Source organism: Haliotis asinina, chromosome 7 (assembly GCF_037392515.1).
Source record: "Haliotis asinina isolate JCU_RB_2024 chromosome 7, JCU_Hal_asi_v2, whole genome shotgun sequence".
NCBI lineage: Eukaryota > Metazoa > Mollusca > Gastropoda > Lepetellida > Haliotidae > Haliotis > Haliotis asinina.
Genome location: NC_090286.1, coordinates 3,430,663 through 3,447,064, shown reverse-complemented (window position 1 = coordinate 3,447,064; position 16,402 = coordinate 3,430,663). Strand labels below are relative to the sequence as shown.

The following is a 16,402-nucleotide window of genomic DNA, read 5'->3' as shown; positions in this document are numbered from 1 at the left end:
ATGGAATGTGGAGACCATATAACGAGTGATGGTGTCATGGAGGGCGACATGGTTGATGTGCGGAAACAGCTGAACGATCATGTCAACATGCATGTGTTTATTTACTATAGTTTGGTGGGTATTTCAAACTTAGAGAACCTTTCACTGACAGAGACTGGCCTCATTCACACAAGAAGTCCTTTACTTTCAATTACAGAACAATTATAAAATACACAATCTATAAAGGTGTTATGGAAAAATAGACTATTTTAACATGTCCTATTTATCTGTTTGGGATCAGTTCATAACACCTTAAACAACAATGCAATTGTCAGTGAAAAGATTTACGTTTTCCCAAGTCCATGACGTATTCAAAGTCACTGGGTCATGGGTTGAAAGTAGCTCCTATGCAAATGATGTCAGGCCTGCTGTCTTGTCCTTGGTTTCCATTGGCTGAAGATGTGCAGCATTTTGATTGGATGTTGAATTTGGTTGCATTTGGAAAGTGCGAAGTTTGTTCATTTGCTGTCTTTCTCCTATCTGGGCAAGGCGGTTTGAAAGTCATGAGAGGAGGATTTTTCCTTTGGTGGATTTTAGGTTAGTTATGTTTGGTTGTACATTAAAGTAATAAACTACAAAAATATATGTCCAATTGTTGAAAGTTTCATTCAGTATATATTGTAGGTGAATTTATGTATTTGCTAGACGTCCCCCGATCCAACACTGCCACTGTGAACTGATATATTTATTCAAAATATCTGAATATGCGGTTTCGACTGTATACAAAGATGAATGATATTGAACAATTTTTACAGTTGATAATAATATTATTTAGACAACCTCTACATAGTGTGAAACAACCCGGTTGAAACGACTTGAGATGAAATTGCGCTAGGGTGAACGTGGTACTGGGGTGAACGTGGAGCTGGGGTGAACGTGGTACTGGGGTGAACGTGGTGCTGGGGTGAACGTGGAGCTGGGGTGAACGTGGTACTGGGGTGAACGTGGTGCTGGGGTGAACGTGGTGCTGGGGTGAACGTGGTGCTGGGGTGAACGTGGTGCTGGGGTGAGCGTGGTGCTGGGGTGAACGTGGTGCTGGGGTGAACGTGGAGCTGGGGTGAGCGTGGAGCTGGGGTGAACGTGGTGCTGGGGTGAACGTGGAGCTGGGGTGAACGTGGTACTGGGGTGAACGTGGTACTGGGGTGAACGTGGTGCTGGGGTGAACGTGGTGCTGGGGTGAACGTGGTGCTGGGGTGAACGTGGTGCTGGGGTGAACGTGGAGCTGGGGTGAACGTGGTGCTGGGGTGAACGTGGAGCTGGGGTGAACGTGGTACTGGGGTGAACGTGGTACTGGGGTGAACGTGGAGCTGGGGTGAACGTGGTGCTGGGGTGAACGTGGTGCTGGTGTGAACGTGGTACGGGGGTGAACGTGGTACTGGGGTGAACGTGGTGCTGTGGTAAAATGATCCGTTACCGTCAGATTCGAGTCCAACGTGTGGTCACTCAGGTTCACCAGAGCAAAATTGTCTAATCAGTCTGAGATAAAGTATTCTAATTTGTGACTGCATGTTTTGTACTTGAATGTGAGGTAGTTTTGTGCAAAGAACGAAATATACATTTCCATGAATATTGATAGACACGGTTGATACACTGTCCCAAATGCTTGCTTCATTAAATGTACTATAACTTAAACACATTGATGTTTTGATTCGATTTTATCGATCATTCATAAGGGTGTTCACCTTCTTTTGCTCACTAGTTTAGTTTATAGTCCAACCGACTTATTGTCATCCGAAGTGTTTATCAGATTAGTTTCATATAGGATAGCGACAAGTGGATCCATATGCAGTTGGGATTTCTGTCAGAGGGTGATAACATTGAAAACTGTATCATTATCAGACACCTGTTTGTCATCACACGTCGTTCCTTGTCCATGTTCTCAACCACTGGGTTGTGTAGCCACTTGATTATTGTCTAGCTACCGTGGTCTAGCTGGTCTGGTGTTGTTTATATACTTACCCCACACCTGCACTTCAGCGAAGTCCAACACAGCACCCTGACCATCATTATTAGTCTCTGTGTAGACAGTCAGGTAACGCCAGGTCCCAGGACATATGACATTCAGGACATCCAGGATGTCTGTACCATATGAGTTTCCGCTAACTGTGTGACATGGATCTCCTTCTTTGGGATCAGATGAATTTGTACTGGAGGTGTAGAGGTGAAGGCCATTACGTCGACGCTTATCTGAAAAAAACGTGTGCTGTTATACTATCGCGTTATTCGTTGATATACACAGTTATAAAAGGTAGGGGATGACACGGACTTCTCAGATTCCCAATAAGGTCTGTTCTGTTGCCTATCCCAATCTCTGTTCTTATTCACATTTTACGTACTCTTCTTTTCTGCATGTTAGTGTTTTGAAACTCTCCAGCTTGGCCAGACCGCGTGGTCTTATCGGGTTTCAGTTTGGGAGCCATTTCTCCCAAATGAATGTACAAGAGACAAACTCTATGGCTTGCATTAAGTAAAGCATTCAAATGATCGCACTGATGTTTCTTGGTAATATATAAACGTATGAAATACAGTTTACCCATCCTATATGTTCAGTACCTGTTTATTATTGTGTCACCGTCACTTTCGCTTTCATTAATTTAGGAATGGGTTTCAGTTTCACAGCATTTATATGTAAACCCATTTATCAGATTGGTGTAAACTGTAGCAAATGGATTAGTAATAAGGAAATATAATATTAAATGCAACTGGGTAATGTCGTAATTGGTATGCACCTACACGTTCGAAATACTGGTTTGAAGCGGCCATAAACGACTTTTGATGAGTGTATTGCCTATTACATGTAATTTAAATGGTCAAAGGAAGTTTATCTATTATTCAGTTCATGGGGAATATGTCATTTGCAATGTAAAAGCTTCAATTTGTTATGTAGAAGCTATTTACAGAGGTTGCATTGTTTTGCAGTATCTTCACCCGCTGTAAGAAATAAAGTGTGAAGATTAACCTGCTGTACCATCATCTCGCAAAAGATTGACACAGTATAAGGTGAATCATGTCAACTTGAGGAATCCTCTTTGAGTGTCACTCCCAGTTCTGCCAAGTCCTGACATGGATTTGCCGCTCCTCCACTCAACCTCCAAACATCCGCTATGAGGGAGAGATCGGGGGACATCGCTGGCTGTGGAAGAGTTTGGATTTTGTGATACCGGAGATGGTCAAGTCCTTCCGCTGTCAATGACTTCTTGTCAGTGGCGGCGTGGAAACGGCAGGGTCACGGCAACAGACCACAGTGACGCTCCCTTGGCTGATGTAGTGATCGGTCCTTCCCGTTACCATAACAGATCATGTGGAATCATGGCAGGTGGCTGTTGGCGTTCACAAGGACGTCGACAGACACGATGACGACTATCATTGACGTCCAAGGAGAACCTTGACTCGTCATTTGCACATGTGAAACATGGTGTGATTTTTTTATACCCATCCCGGGTGCGTTCGGGGGACAATGTTTTCGAATCTGAGGACACCTGGTGGTCTGTGTGCAGATATATTTAAAGTAGTTACATAAATTTAATGCGTTTGATTTCGACTGTTAGCAAAACACCAGTATTAGGTGATGATCAGATCCCGTCTTGACCTCGTTTCCACTTCGATTATTGAAGCTGAGAGACAAATATTACCAACACTGTCTATATTTATATAATCAGTGGTATTGTATTATACTTCCTCTGTGAATTTATACTGTCACACTAGGTTGTATTGCCATTGTGAAAATTTAGTATCAACGTATACATGATTTGTTAATTTAGTTAATGTGTTCAACATATATGTACAACCCAATAGGCCGTACGTATGTGACTGTCTCGCGCCACGGTTTCACAATATCACCTGTGCGTTTTATCACTATATGGTGTCGTATCCTCACTTTATGTTATCCCCACTTCGTACATTTCTGAATGGTATCATCGCCATGTCGCACTATCCCTGTATCGTGTTGTACTATCGTCATGTTGTGTCGTACTATCACAATGTTGTATCATACAATTAAGTTGTACTATGGTCATGTCGTGTTGTTCTGTAGCCATATTGTGTTGTTCTTTCGACATGTGTCGTACTATCGCCATATCGTGTTGTCACCATGCTTTGTCGTACTATTGCTATCCTGTATCACACTCTCGCCATGTTTGGTCGTACTATCGTCATGTTGTGTCATACTATCACAATGTTGTGTTGCATTATTGAAATATTGTGTGTTAGTATTGCCATGTCATACTATCGCCATGTTGTGTCGTACTATCAAAACTAGAGCAGCAGTCAGTAAAGGCAGCTTATTGAGTTAAGTATTGTTTGGTTACTGTGAGTCTGACACACCAATATTCAAGGTGGATTTATGTAGCGGGGATTTCCTTGCAGCCTTTGTATCACACAACACATGCTTCAGCAAAACTGTGACATACTTACAGTCTGTTCTGAAGTAGACGTTAACCAGTGGTGAGTGTACTGGTGTCTTTAGGTCCACCTTCCACCAGGCTGTCGTTTCGTTAACTCTGGTGTGGACTGAGTACGTCTCGTTAACTGCAGCAGTCACTCCATCTACAGCATTACCAGCAGACTGTGTTTCTTGACGTGTAGTACTCATCCATGCTGGTTTGCCCCGGGCGACATTCTGTCTCCCACCTGCAGCATAACAGCATATTGTGGCATCTCCTTCTCCTCAGTCTTAACACTCAAGGGACCTTTGGTGACTAGTGGAGACGCATCTGGCGCACCAACCTAAGTTTAAACTATTGTCTGTATGGAGTTATATCCATTCCTCGAGTTTGGATCCTAAGATCATGTTTGGGACCACTGAAACAGTTCTTTTAGTGGCGCTGATTAAAAAGAAACAGCTGTAAATAAATAATGAGTTCATTCAGGAGTAGTATAGGGAATGGGGGTTTTAAAACACTTTCAAGAAATGTCTCTACAAAGCCTTATTTAGTAAATAAGGCTTTGGTTGGGCCATTAGCTCTTGCTACTATTACCCCTACTATAAAAAAGTTGGCGGTAATTACTGTGCCTTGGTAGGAGGTAACACTGTGCCGTACGGTATGATCAATAATTCTTCTCTTACAAAACCCCTACCCGGCCCATCCCTCAAGTAGTACAAGTTAGGTTCGTCGGCTTTCATATCCACTTTATCTATGTTGTAAGTTTTGACTGACCATATAGGATCGGTGGCTCGCTTACGGCTATCGCCCTCGTGTTCCCCCGGCTGGTATAGATACCTCACTAGGGCCCTATCTGGTATCTGTTTCTCCTTCCCACGCAATGGAGCGGCCGACTCTGCAACTATTGATTTTAGTTTGATAGCGTCTGCCGGTTTCTTACCGGTGAGACGGGTGACTTCATGGTTGATTGCCGACACCACCTTGGGTAACCTCGTGACCCATTCAGTCGATCGTTTTCCAGGGGTGGCCATCTCCCTAGCATACTGATAGCCGAACAAGCGCTCAGCCAAAGTCCTATTAAATCTCTCAACTATGGCTTGGCTGCGATGGGCTCCGGCCGTGCCACGCCTGACCTTTGTATCGTGTTTGGCTAGCAGTTGTGACACGGCACCCATGAACTCCCGTCCGGGGTCAACTTGCAGCTCTGTTGGCCACGTCAGCGGGCTGCGTTTGTATATGCGTTCGAATCCTCTGGCTACCTGGGCCGAATCTTTCGTGGTCAAGGATTCGGCTTCCTTGTAACGACTGGCTATATCAACTACGGTTAAGGCACACTTGTACCTCTTGTCGTGGGGTAGGAACAGTAGGTCTGCCTGGTGAACGCTATTAGGTATGTTAATACCGAACCTCCTTCTAGGCACGTAGCGTGGTGCCGGCAAATAGATCTGCCACAGGGCTTGTTTTTCAAGCCACGCTTTGGCTTCCTCCGGGGGTACTCGCGCTATTTTAGCTAGCTTATCTACTGCGCTAGCTCCTTTCCAGTACCCACGCGGGCTGTAGTAAATAGCCTCAAATTTTTTCATGTCCATACGCGTATGTGTTTATCCCATCAATAGCTATCCAACGTTTCGTGTCCATAGGCGACAGGGACGTCTTGTTTATAGTCAGTCCGTATATCTTATGTCCATCACTTCTAAGTGTGTTCATTTTATGTCTAAAGGTACGGGTCTTGAACAGGGCTTCCTTGAATCTGGCGTGTTTGATGTGTTGTTTCACCACATACTTCTTAACCCCCTTAGCCTTCCGGATCTCACTATTGTCGGCTTTCAGTATGGAGTACATCTTAGGTCTCAAACCTATGTACTCGGCTATGGGCGTGCCAGCACACTCGTCCTTCATCTTACCTAGGACCTTTTTATTTACCGTACTGTGTATGGCATGGGTCTTAGGGTAGTCGCTGGTGTCGTATAAATCGAGGTGTTTTTTCATGTCCTCGTACACGTCCTCGGTTCGAATCTCCATCAGCAGGGAATCCGTGTCAGTGTACAGCACTTCACACCTGTCGCCGTACTGTTTCTTGAGCTCGTTGTAGTAAAAGTCGTACATCAGGTGTTTGGATAAATCGAGGATGCTCATCCCCACGTAAACAGGCCGGTTGAATTTTATGTGACTTTTCTTCATGTGTATGGCAACCAGGTTGTCTGTAAATATTTTATTACGGTTGAATGCCGGACTGGCTATCAATCTCCTGAGCTTGTCTTCCTCACTCGACCGAACCAGCTTCACGGTTACGCGTTTCCTCAGGTTTTCCATAGTCTTACCAAACACCGAGTTATTCATGAGCTTGTAGAGATTTTTCTCAAAATCACTGGTGGCTTTTTTTCGTAGGTCTGTGTTCATTCTGATGTAGGGCTCCATCCATGGGCTCTGGTCGAACATGAGCACCCTGTGTATTTTGGTCAGCCTCATACCCAACGACAGGTACAGCTGTAGGTTGCGATAGTGAACGATGTACTTGGTCTTATTCATTAAGTTAGGCACGAGTTTTTCAACGTCTGTCACACGGCCACCTGACAAGTTATGTTGGTACTCAGACATCCAGTCTGTATTAACCCTCATACGTTCGGGTGCAAGGGGATAGCTGTTGTGCGATGTGTGTAATTCCTTGGGATACTCTAAGTCAACCTCGAGGATATAACCTTTGTTCGAATCTGGTGCGACCCCCATAACATCAACGTGGGGTACCCATTCGAATCCCCCTGTAGGTAGATACTGACTCATGGCCCAGCCGTACAGGTTGTTTGCGTCGAGGTAGAGAATGTGATTGGTTGGTTTGTTAGGATCGTAACCTTTCACGTATTGATTATTTGCTTTCGCGTATCGTTTGGATGCCATGGAAATCCCACCTCGCAAACCTTTCTCAATGAATAGGTGCATGTCGTAATCTGTGAGCAATTCCAAATTAACTCCGGTCTTTTTAAGCAAGGCGTCCCACGACAGACCTGGGCTGGTGTAATACCATGCGGGGTCGAGTTTATACTGCTTTAAACATGTCTGCCGAAACGTTTCAAACACGTCGGCTAACAGCAGTACATCTGTCCTCAAGTACAGGTCGTGATAATCACCCAGGTTCTTACAACCCAGTTTATTCCATACGTTAGTCGCGTGCGAGTAATCATCTCGTGAGACGGGCGCCTCATTCAGCTTGCTATAAAAGCAGTCAATAGGGGGTAGTCTGGTCTCGGTGAACTTAGCCCAACTATCCATGTACTCATAGGGGTACACACCCTTCCTCATAAGCAGGGGTCTAGTCTCGGCGTCTGTGTATCGATCGGTGATAGGGAAGGTATTGTTGGCCTTGACCAGACTGTCGAGTGACGACAGGAGGAACTGAAACGAGTCAATGAACCTAAGTCCGTTTAAGCTGAAGGAGATGTATCTCTCCATGTTGTTGGGGATGCACGTTATATTACCATCGATTTTCGCGATGGCCTGCATGATCAAGTGTGAGTCGTACCCTCTCAAGTTGTGAAAGACAACGGGGATGTTTATTGTCTTAGGGTTGATTTTAAGCTTGAGGTTGCACGCGTTGTGAGCGGCGCCTCTATACTTACCAGTTATGTGGCAGTGATCTCTCACCGAATCACCGTTAAGTGGTGAGTCGCACACGTGACAGTTAGTGCTACTAGCGTGAGCTAGCCTGTCGGCTCTGGTCATACGCATGGGAGCGATTCTATACAATGCATTCCTAATAATTTTTTCTTCCTCCTGCAAACACTTTAGAAACCTTTCAGCCGCGTCAGGGCCCCTATACACTACCGGAGCTTTCGTTTCCCCGTCACAACGGACGACAATGTATCCAAACGAACAGGCTTTATGCTCTTGTGTCTTGTGGGTGAAGCTACCACTGGGAGCCTCGCCGGCGGCAGCACTGGGGTGTGTGGGGGATTCCCCCACAACTAAGGCTTCGAAGTCGGCGTATATGATATAAGGCACAGACATTTGGTTCTTTTGGTTACTGAATTTTAGGATATTTTCACCTTCCTTAGGCATGTCGACTCGTATGGCCGTCTGCCCCACACCTTGACAATCATCCCGGTGGGATTCTAATAAATCAGCTCGGGTGAAGCCATGTAGGCATCGTTCACAGAAGTGGGTCTTTTCTCTGTGTGCCGATTGGTCATACAACAGCCTGCTAAAGTGTTTTATCCATGTGTAGTGATACTTGTCACCTCGCTGGATCATGAATATATTGATAACTTGGCAATCCTTCACCGTGCTGACCCTGTGTACTATTGTTGTGTTACCTTCGTGCCCAAAGACATTTATAGCCAGATTATTCTGTTTTTCTACTTTAGTGATCTGGGATATTGGGGTTGGTTCATCTATACCATCCCAATTAAGCCCATCATCCTGAGGATAATTAGAAGGCCTGTTCGGATTAGTGTCAGCTGGAAATAAGGCTGACCTGATAGCTAACCTCAGGCAATCGTTTCCTCTATTCTTAACGTTTACTATGGCATGTTTGTTTCTATAGTAGGGAGGCAAGGCTAGGTATGACCCGCCTCTGAACGGCACGTATTTAGCTATGTCTAGATAGACATTATCGATTTTATCTACAGCCCACCCGGACCCTAAGTGTGTGTAGCGTTCTAGGTATTCTCGTATCTGCTGAAAACTTGTATCGATTGATGCGTCAATGGTCTCTGCATGTGTGACGACCTCTTGTTGGCCTCGGAAGTAAGGCTGAACATACTCAGTGGTACTCCCAACCTGCTTATCGAGCGACATTTTCACTGTGATCTGAAACTTGATACTTCCTAGATTATTTAGTTCCTGGTTGACCTTATCAGCTATCAGAGGCTTGATATCTGTAATGTCTATGTTTCTATCAACGTGCATGCGCCAACTTCCCAAATAGTTACCTACAGCGTGCTTAGTGCGCACGAACTGTAGGTCAATAGCTCTATTCTGTCGTAATAATTCTAAAAGCTGTGGTTTTCTCATACGGGAATACCCGCCTAAACCCAAATCGTGTGCCTCGGCTTTCAGTTGTTTTACAGTGGGACGTGCTACGGGGGCATGTGATAACAATGCGGTTAACCCGGCTCTCCCCAGGTTTGAATAACCCGTGTGTCCAAGCTGTTTTGCTTGAGCTTTTAATTGTTTTACCGTAGGGGGGGCTTCTAAACCTAGTAATCTCAACAATGCTGACTTCCGCATTCGAGAATACCCGATAACACCTCTCTGTTTTGCGACCCGCTTGAGCTCGCTTACAGTAGACATCGTGTTTACACCTAAGAGAACTAATGTCTAATTGGTTCACAGTAAGGGGAGGTAACCCTTAAGTGGCTATCTTGAGCAGTCGCCTACGTTCTTTTATATAGCCTTTTTTATTCTCGTAGATGAGTTGATGTCTGACTACGTTCGCTCCGTGAGCTTTACATAGACAGTAGTGCCCTTTAACCCCGATACCACACACAGAACACGTGTAATTAGGACTTCCCATATGGAAACAACAGAACCCCTGATTCCTGCATTTCCTACCACAGGCCTCAGTCTTCCCCATAAGTATATATTCGCATCGGTATGGAGCGGGTCTCATGTTTACTTATATAGGTGTTTTAGTTTAATTGCTTCGCAACCAACGCAGTAGCTGCTATACCCAACACTATGAAGCCCAGTTCACGATTCATTTGTCCCTTGGATGGTGTGTAGTACTGAGCGAGTGTGGGTTTATTGAGCGGTTCCAATTGTTTACCAGTTAGTAGATATACACCTGGAAATTAATCAAGCAACACCCCAATTTTTTCTATTGGAGCAACTTTGAAGTGTTCTGACAATCAAAATATGCCGGGTTGATATAGTTTGACACTTTTTTATTCAACAGACGATCTCTGACAAACAACTTAAAGGGAAAAAGTATCAAGACTTTGCTTTATTGCAACGAAATCCAAATTCTTAAAACTGTCTTAAATTCATGAAAAAATGGACACAATTTACTATTCATCCACAGACGTTGTTGTCAGGTGTATTAACACAAATGTCACATGGAAAGAAAGAACAGTCATCTGAGAGTCTGCACACCGACTTTCATCAATATCTAGTGTGTCCTCCCTGCGCACGCACCACCGATTCCAGACGCCTCCTCATTCCTTGGATGAGTCTCCGGATCTGATTCTGGGGGATCCTGTTCCACTCCTCATGCAGGGCAGCCGTCAATTCGTTGAGATTATGGACTGGTGGGTCTCTCTGCCTCACACGACGGCCAATAAAGTCCCACAAATGTTCAATGGGGTTGAGGTCAGGGCTCATGGCAGGCCATGGAATTCTGTCAATTGCATTTTGCCGCAAAAAATCATTTACAGCATGCGCCCTGTGAGGTCTAGCATTGTCGTCCATAAATATGGGTCTCGTTGCCAGAGGATGGTTCTCAAAATGAGGTACCACAGCCCTGTCAAGAACCTCCTGTTGGTAACGAACACCGTTAAGGTTGCCACGGATGGTAATGATATCCAACTTGCAGTTCATGGAAATGCACCCCCATACCATAACGGAACCTCCCCCAAAGGCCACAGTCTCCTGGATGTTCCGTGGAGCCATTGCTGTGTTCCTCTGCCTCCAGACCCGAGTACGACCGTCCACCATGTGCAGCAAGAACCGGCTGTCATCTGAGAAATGGACCTTCCTCCAAGAGGCAATGTTCCAGTGCAAACGGTCATTACACCAGGCCAGTCGGGCTGCCTTATGGGCTGGAGACAGTCTGGGTCGCTTGATTGGCCTCCTTGCCCGGTATCCTGCAGCTTTCAGACGATTCCGAACAGTCCTGTTCGAGATGGGTCTCCCTGGAAGCCACTCCTGTCTCAACCGAGAGCTCGAGTCGAAGGACCTGCGCCGTACAAGTCTCAGTAAAGCTCTGTCCTCCCGGACTGTGGTCTTCCTGGGTCTTCCTGGTCTAGGCAGGTCTTTAACTTCATTAGTGGCCCGGTATTTTTTCAAAAGTTTTGAAATTATGGAATGATGTCGTCCGATTTGAGTCCCGATTTGTCTTAGAGACATACCAGCATTCCTCATGCCGATTATTTGCCAACGAGTGGCCTCTGATAATTTCCTACGTGCCATGACATTGAAATGAATGAAAAACCGAATGCAATCGACAACCTGCGCTTGTAAACACCCCAGGGAAAAAGTGCATTTTTCGAAAGTTGAGGTTAAAGCAATGCACGTGCGCTGTGCAAGCTTCACGCGCGTCATATCAACCCATGAAAAGCTCATGCTGTATGTCAATACATCAAAATTGAATAATCAATCATCAAAATTACTTCGTTAAACTTTGTTAAGTTTTTATGTGTCTTTGAATTTGGTGTTGCTTAATTAATTTCCATATGTATAGTATTCTTTCATTGCTTCATCGACATCGTAGAATGTTTGAACGGCATGGTTTTCACGCTTGAGTTGTTCGTTAATAAAATCGATCCTCTGGAGGCGTTTTTTAGCGTACTCGGCCTGTGCCTTTTGTAAGTTCTCAATAGCGAGATCGTGCCGCTTCCTTTCTTCCTGTATTTCAGCCCCATCTCGTAGTTTCGAGAAGAGGAAATTACTCCCGGAAAATGCCAGGGCATTCACTAACGCCCCACCGGCCATAATAGCTATCGTGGCCATCCCTATATTTATTTCATTATATTATCAGGTATTATTCCTTGTTTTACTAGGATGTCTTTTGTGGCCATCGCCATACCAAGGTTCATTATGAGCATACCCATATCCTGCAGGTTGAAATCTAGCTTGATAGTTGGTTGTTTAAGCACCATTTTAGTCAACCGAGCGTACCCTACGGCTAGACTGGCGACCACTGTGGCGTGGTATGCGTCGTTGACGAACGTTTTCCCCTCAGACATTATGTATATGTTATAAAATATTAAAATTATAACATGATATGCGGATCAATAGTGGGGCCTGCCGGCGGCGTGGGGGGCTCACTGTTGGGTGGTGGCTCACTGTGGGAGGGTACCCCCACGTATAACCACGAGATAGCCAAGGCAGCAGTTACACCTACAGCCAACAACAGTCGGGTTGGGTTGGTCACTTTATGTTGGTTACACCACCGTTTTTTACCGGCAGCTACTCTCTTAGGATTCTTCTGTCTGGTTACTGTTGAAGTGGTCTCCACCGTCACTGGTTCCTGTGAACTCACTGTTTGGGGTGTGGGGGGTACCCCCACTGGGGTCTCCTCCACTGGGGTTTCCTGTGCAGCATCCATCTATACTATTATTATTATTCTTTCTCTCAAATTGACAATGTTTTGCTGTGATAATCGCCGCCGTCACTGGAGCCAACAACATACCATATTTGTGGTACAGCCCGCAGCTGATAGAGCTCACGGCGTGTTCGATAAAAGGGTCTTTCTCGAGGTCTTCCCACAGGTAAAGTCGGCGCTCTGGTGGAATGGGAAAGAAGTATGATACAATACCGGTGTACATCTGGGTCATAGCCGATCCTATTGTCTTTGTCATTTCTGCTCCGAGCCGGGACTCGTATCTAGCGTACAGCTTATCGATTTCTTCGGCTGACATTTTGTGAATTTTATCCGGAGTGTAGTCTCCAAAGTAATGTTTGGCTTTGCCACCAACAGCCAACGCCACCAGTTTCTCTCGCTTGTCATCAGTGGGGCCTGCGGGCGGACCCTCCAACGACAATTGTTCGAGCAATTCCTCACACTCCATCTTATAATATAACAAGTAAGATTTAGTTTTAACTATATAATACCCGATACAGGCAAAACACAGAGAAATGAAGGTTAAGTTGCACACGACAAATACTTCAAATATCATAGCTTTGCTTAGCTTTTGCTTAGCTTTGCTTAGCTTTAGCTTAGCTTTGCTTAGCTTTAGCATACTATATATGCTACTGGTTGGTCGGTTTTTAGAACGAGCTTAGCGTGTTTAGTTTCAGCGAGCTGTTTCTTCACCCGTTCCCGTTCTAATTTACTCATCACATCGTTCTCTCTCAAACACTCCTCAAACGAATCCCTGTCCTTGCAGTGAAATAAGGCCACCCATCGCGTCTGCTCCCTGAGGTCTTTCAACACCGAGTTGAACTTCTGCGTTAGCACCCAGACGCTGTGATTTGCATGCCGGCCGGAGAAGGCCAGGTACGATAGCATGTCTCTCTTTTTTGTTATCTCGCGATTAGCGCTGCAGTCGTCCAGTATGAATAGCGTCGGTTCCCCTTTAAATCTCTCGTGAAGAGCTTTCAACCAGTCCTGCAGGCGTGTTCCAGGGTCGATTTTGTGTACGTCCGGGTCCGTCATCACCCAAGGTCGCGCGTACGTTTTATTCATGCTCAGAGTAGGGCACATGATAACGATGTTATCGAACACATCCTTGTAGTAACTCTCCAACATATCCAACACGAAAACGGTCTTCCCACAGCCAGTCTGCCCGCATATGATAGCGCAGTGTGGGTCAGTGGGTAGTGGGGGGTACCCCCCATCAGTAGATGGCTTGCACGAATCTCCCATTGTCTATATTAAGTTGCGCGTCCATAATAACGTACAGATATAATTTCAACTTACCAGCGGTTTGAGCCTTCTTAGTAATCTGGATGGTTATCCCTTCGCTGCCGTTATCTATACGACGCCCGCTACCGTGCAGTTTATCATCATCCGTGGATCGCATGTCCAACCATAGGGCGTACTTGGTGGTCAGGTATTCACCGATCTGCACGGAGCCGAGGTCCAGGTCCTTTGTTATGTAGTCCCCAACTGGTAGCTTTTTTATCTCATCCCACTGCTGGTGTGGTCTCATACCATGACTGAACAGCTGGTTGGGCACGCCCTCGATGGTCACTTCCACCTTTTCAATCTCGGGATTGAAAAACTTCTCGCTGTCCCTCCGGAATGGATCGTAATCCTCCACGGGGACGACCAGGATACCTTTCATCGATCGCGCCGGCACTCTCAGGTTGATATTCCACACAGTGTCGCTCTTATCTCGCACGACTGATCTATGCCTCAGTACGCGATCGTACAGGATAGCCATCTTCCCAGAGTACTGGCTTCGAACCTGCCTGGCCAGCTCCGGGCTAGTGACCATGTCGAACTCCAGAGAGATGTTGTCTATGGCATAACTGGCCTCATCACCGTTCGGCGTACGCACTACTTTGCTATAGTCGTTAAACGTGAGCTCGTATTCGAGCCTATCACCCAGCGCGGCCTGGTAAAACGGCGCGTGTCCCGTGAGCAACTCGAAGTCGAGCGGCACGCAGAATCGATTCCCGTATGCTAGAGCGATGGCCTTTTCACCGTCCGATAGCTTGTCTTGCTGGTCTGTCGTGAAGACGTATCCTATGCGCGCCCGGGTTGATTTGCTGATGCCCTGGTACACATCATTGACTCGTTCTCCCTCGCTTTTCCAGAGATCCTTGTAGCAGTGAAACACGTCGCTGTCGTCGATGCTCAGCACCTCGTTACCGCTGATCTTGACGGTCGTTTTCTTGATGATAGCTCGACCCACGTTCCGCACTAGCTCGCGTTTGTCGTTGTCGGAGGTCAACGTGATATTGAACGCCAGTCGAACAGTGCCTGGTACAATGAGGTCATTCTCACCAAGGTTTGGAAAACCAGCAGAGTTTGATTCTGGTCTATCTTGCTGGGATTGTTGGTGATGGTCACCGACTGTCGCACGGCTCTGGCGCCTAATGGCTCTCTCAATCTTCTGAAAGGATCTAATTTTCTGCCGTACATTGTTATATATAAATAAAATATATTTAAATACTAATGGATGAAGACATAGATATGACGGAGATGCCGGGCGCTAGTGCCCAGGCATTCGATGATGAGCAGGAGACCTCATTTACTAGTTCATCATTGAACCAAGAACTTTTGGCAACAACGGTAGATGATTATTACGAAAGTTTAAGAAGAGATAAAAACTACGTTGAACCACAGGGCCGATACCTTGATAATTTTTTTATTGATACAAAGGGTGTTCTACGCCTTAAGTCTGACCCAGGGGTTGACCTCGTTAACAAGCGCAATAAAAAACCACTGGCCTTGTCAACTCTAGCCAGCCGCCATGGTGTCGAATTTATCCGTAAAAATCTAAACATGAATGATTACGGTGGTGCAATACCTAAGGCCGTTAAAGAAGATCTGCAAGCTACCAGATCCCACCTCACCACTAGAGATGAAATGACACCACAGCGTGCTACAGAAGCCTCAGACAGCATAGAAAAACTGTTGAGCACCTACTGGGACAAACCGTTACCGGGGTTTGACTTTCCGGTAAGGGAACTGCGCGGCTTAGACGAAGCCGTGAAACGCGTGCGTGGAGAACTCGTGAACAACATGGGGAAACTGAACGAAATCGACGAGCACATCGCTAGGGAAAAAACCAAACTCAACGAAACTGAAAACGATGATATGAAGCGTCGTATCAATGAACGACTACGCGATTTAGAAGACGAGAGACGTACACGATTGGAATCCGCTTCCTCGAATCGTGAACAGCTTCGATCCCAGATCAGTCGTATTCGGGAAACAATCGATAGAATACTGAATGAGGATACAACTTTAGCCAACAGGATTCGGATATTGTTCCGGGAGCAAGGGATCACCATCGCCAGTATTCTGACTGCATTAGGTTTCATCATATCAACCCTGGTGGTGTCACTGACAGGGGGAACCCCTGTGGGGCCTGCCGGCGGCGGGGGAACTCCAAGTGGCGGTGGTGTTAAAGACTGGATAAAAAAACTCGGGGAAGGCCTAGCTAAACTGGCTGGTAAAGCCGCCGAAGCCCTTCCCGGCATCCTGGGTAGCATCGTCTCGTGGTTGTTGAGCGCTCTGTCTAAAACTGCCATGTGGCTCAGTCAAAACCTGTGGGCAGCCATCGTCGCCGTGGCGGGTCTGGTGTACGTAGCGGCTAAGAAATCTTTAACCAAATAAGCCCCAAAGTTACCCCACCAACCACTAGGGCTGTTTT

General features: G+C 46.0%; 1 protein-coding gene across 1 annotated transcript in view; it reads right to left on the bottom strand.

The window, feature by feature from the left end:
* Positions 1-16,402, bottom strand: part of LOC137291600 (uncharacterized) — a 210,965-nt gene that overhangs the window by 30,525 nt on the left and 164,038 nt on the right. Inside the window, exon 3 of the mRNA XM_067822983.1 lies at positions 1,999-2,226. Coding sequence (XP_067679084.1) covers positions 1,999-2,226 — 228 coding nt within the window. The remainder of the gene's footprint in view (positions 1-1,998; positions 2,227-16,402) is intronic.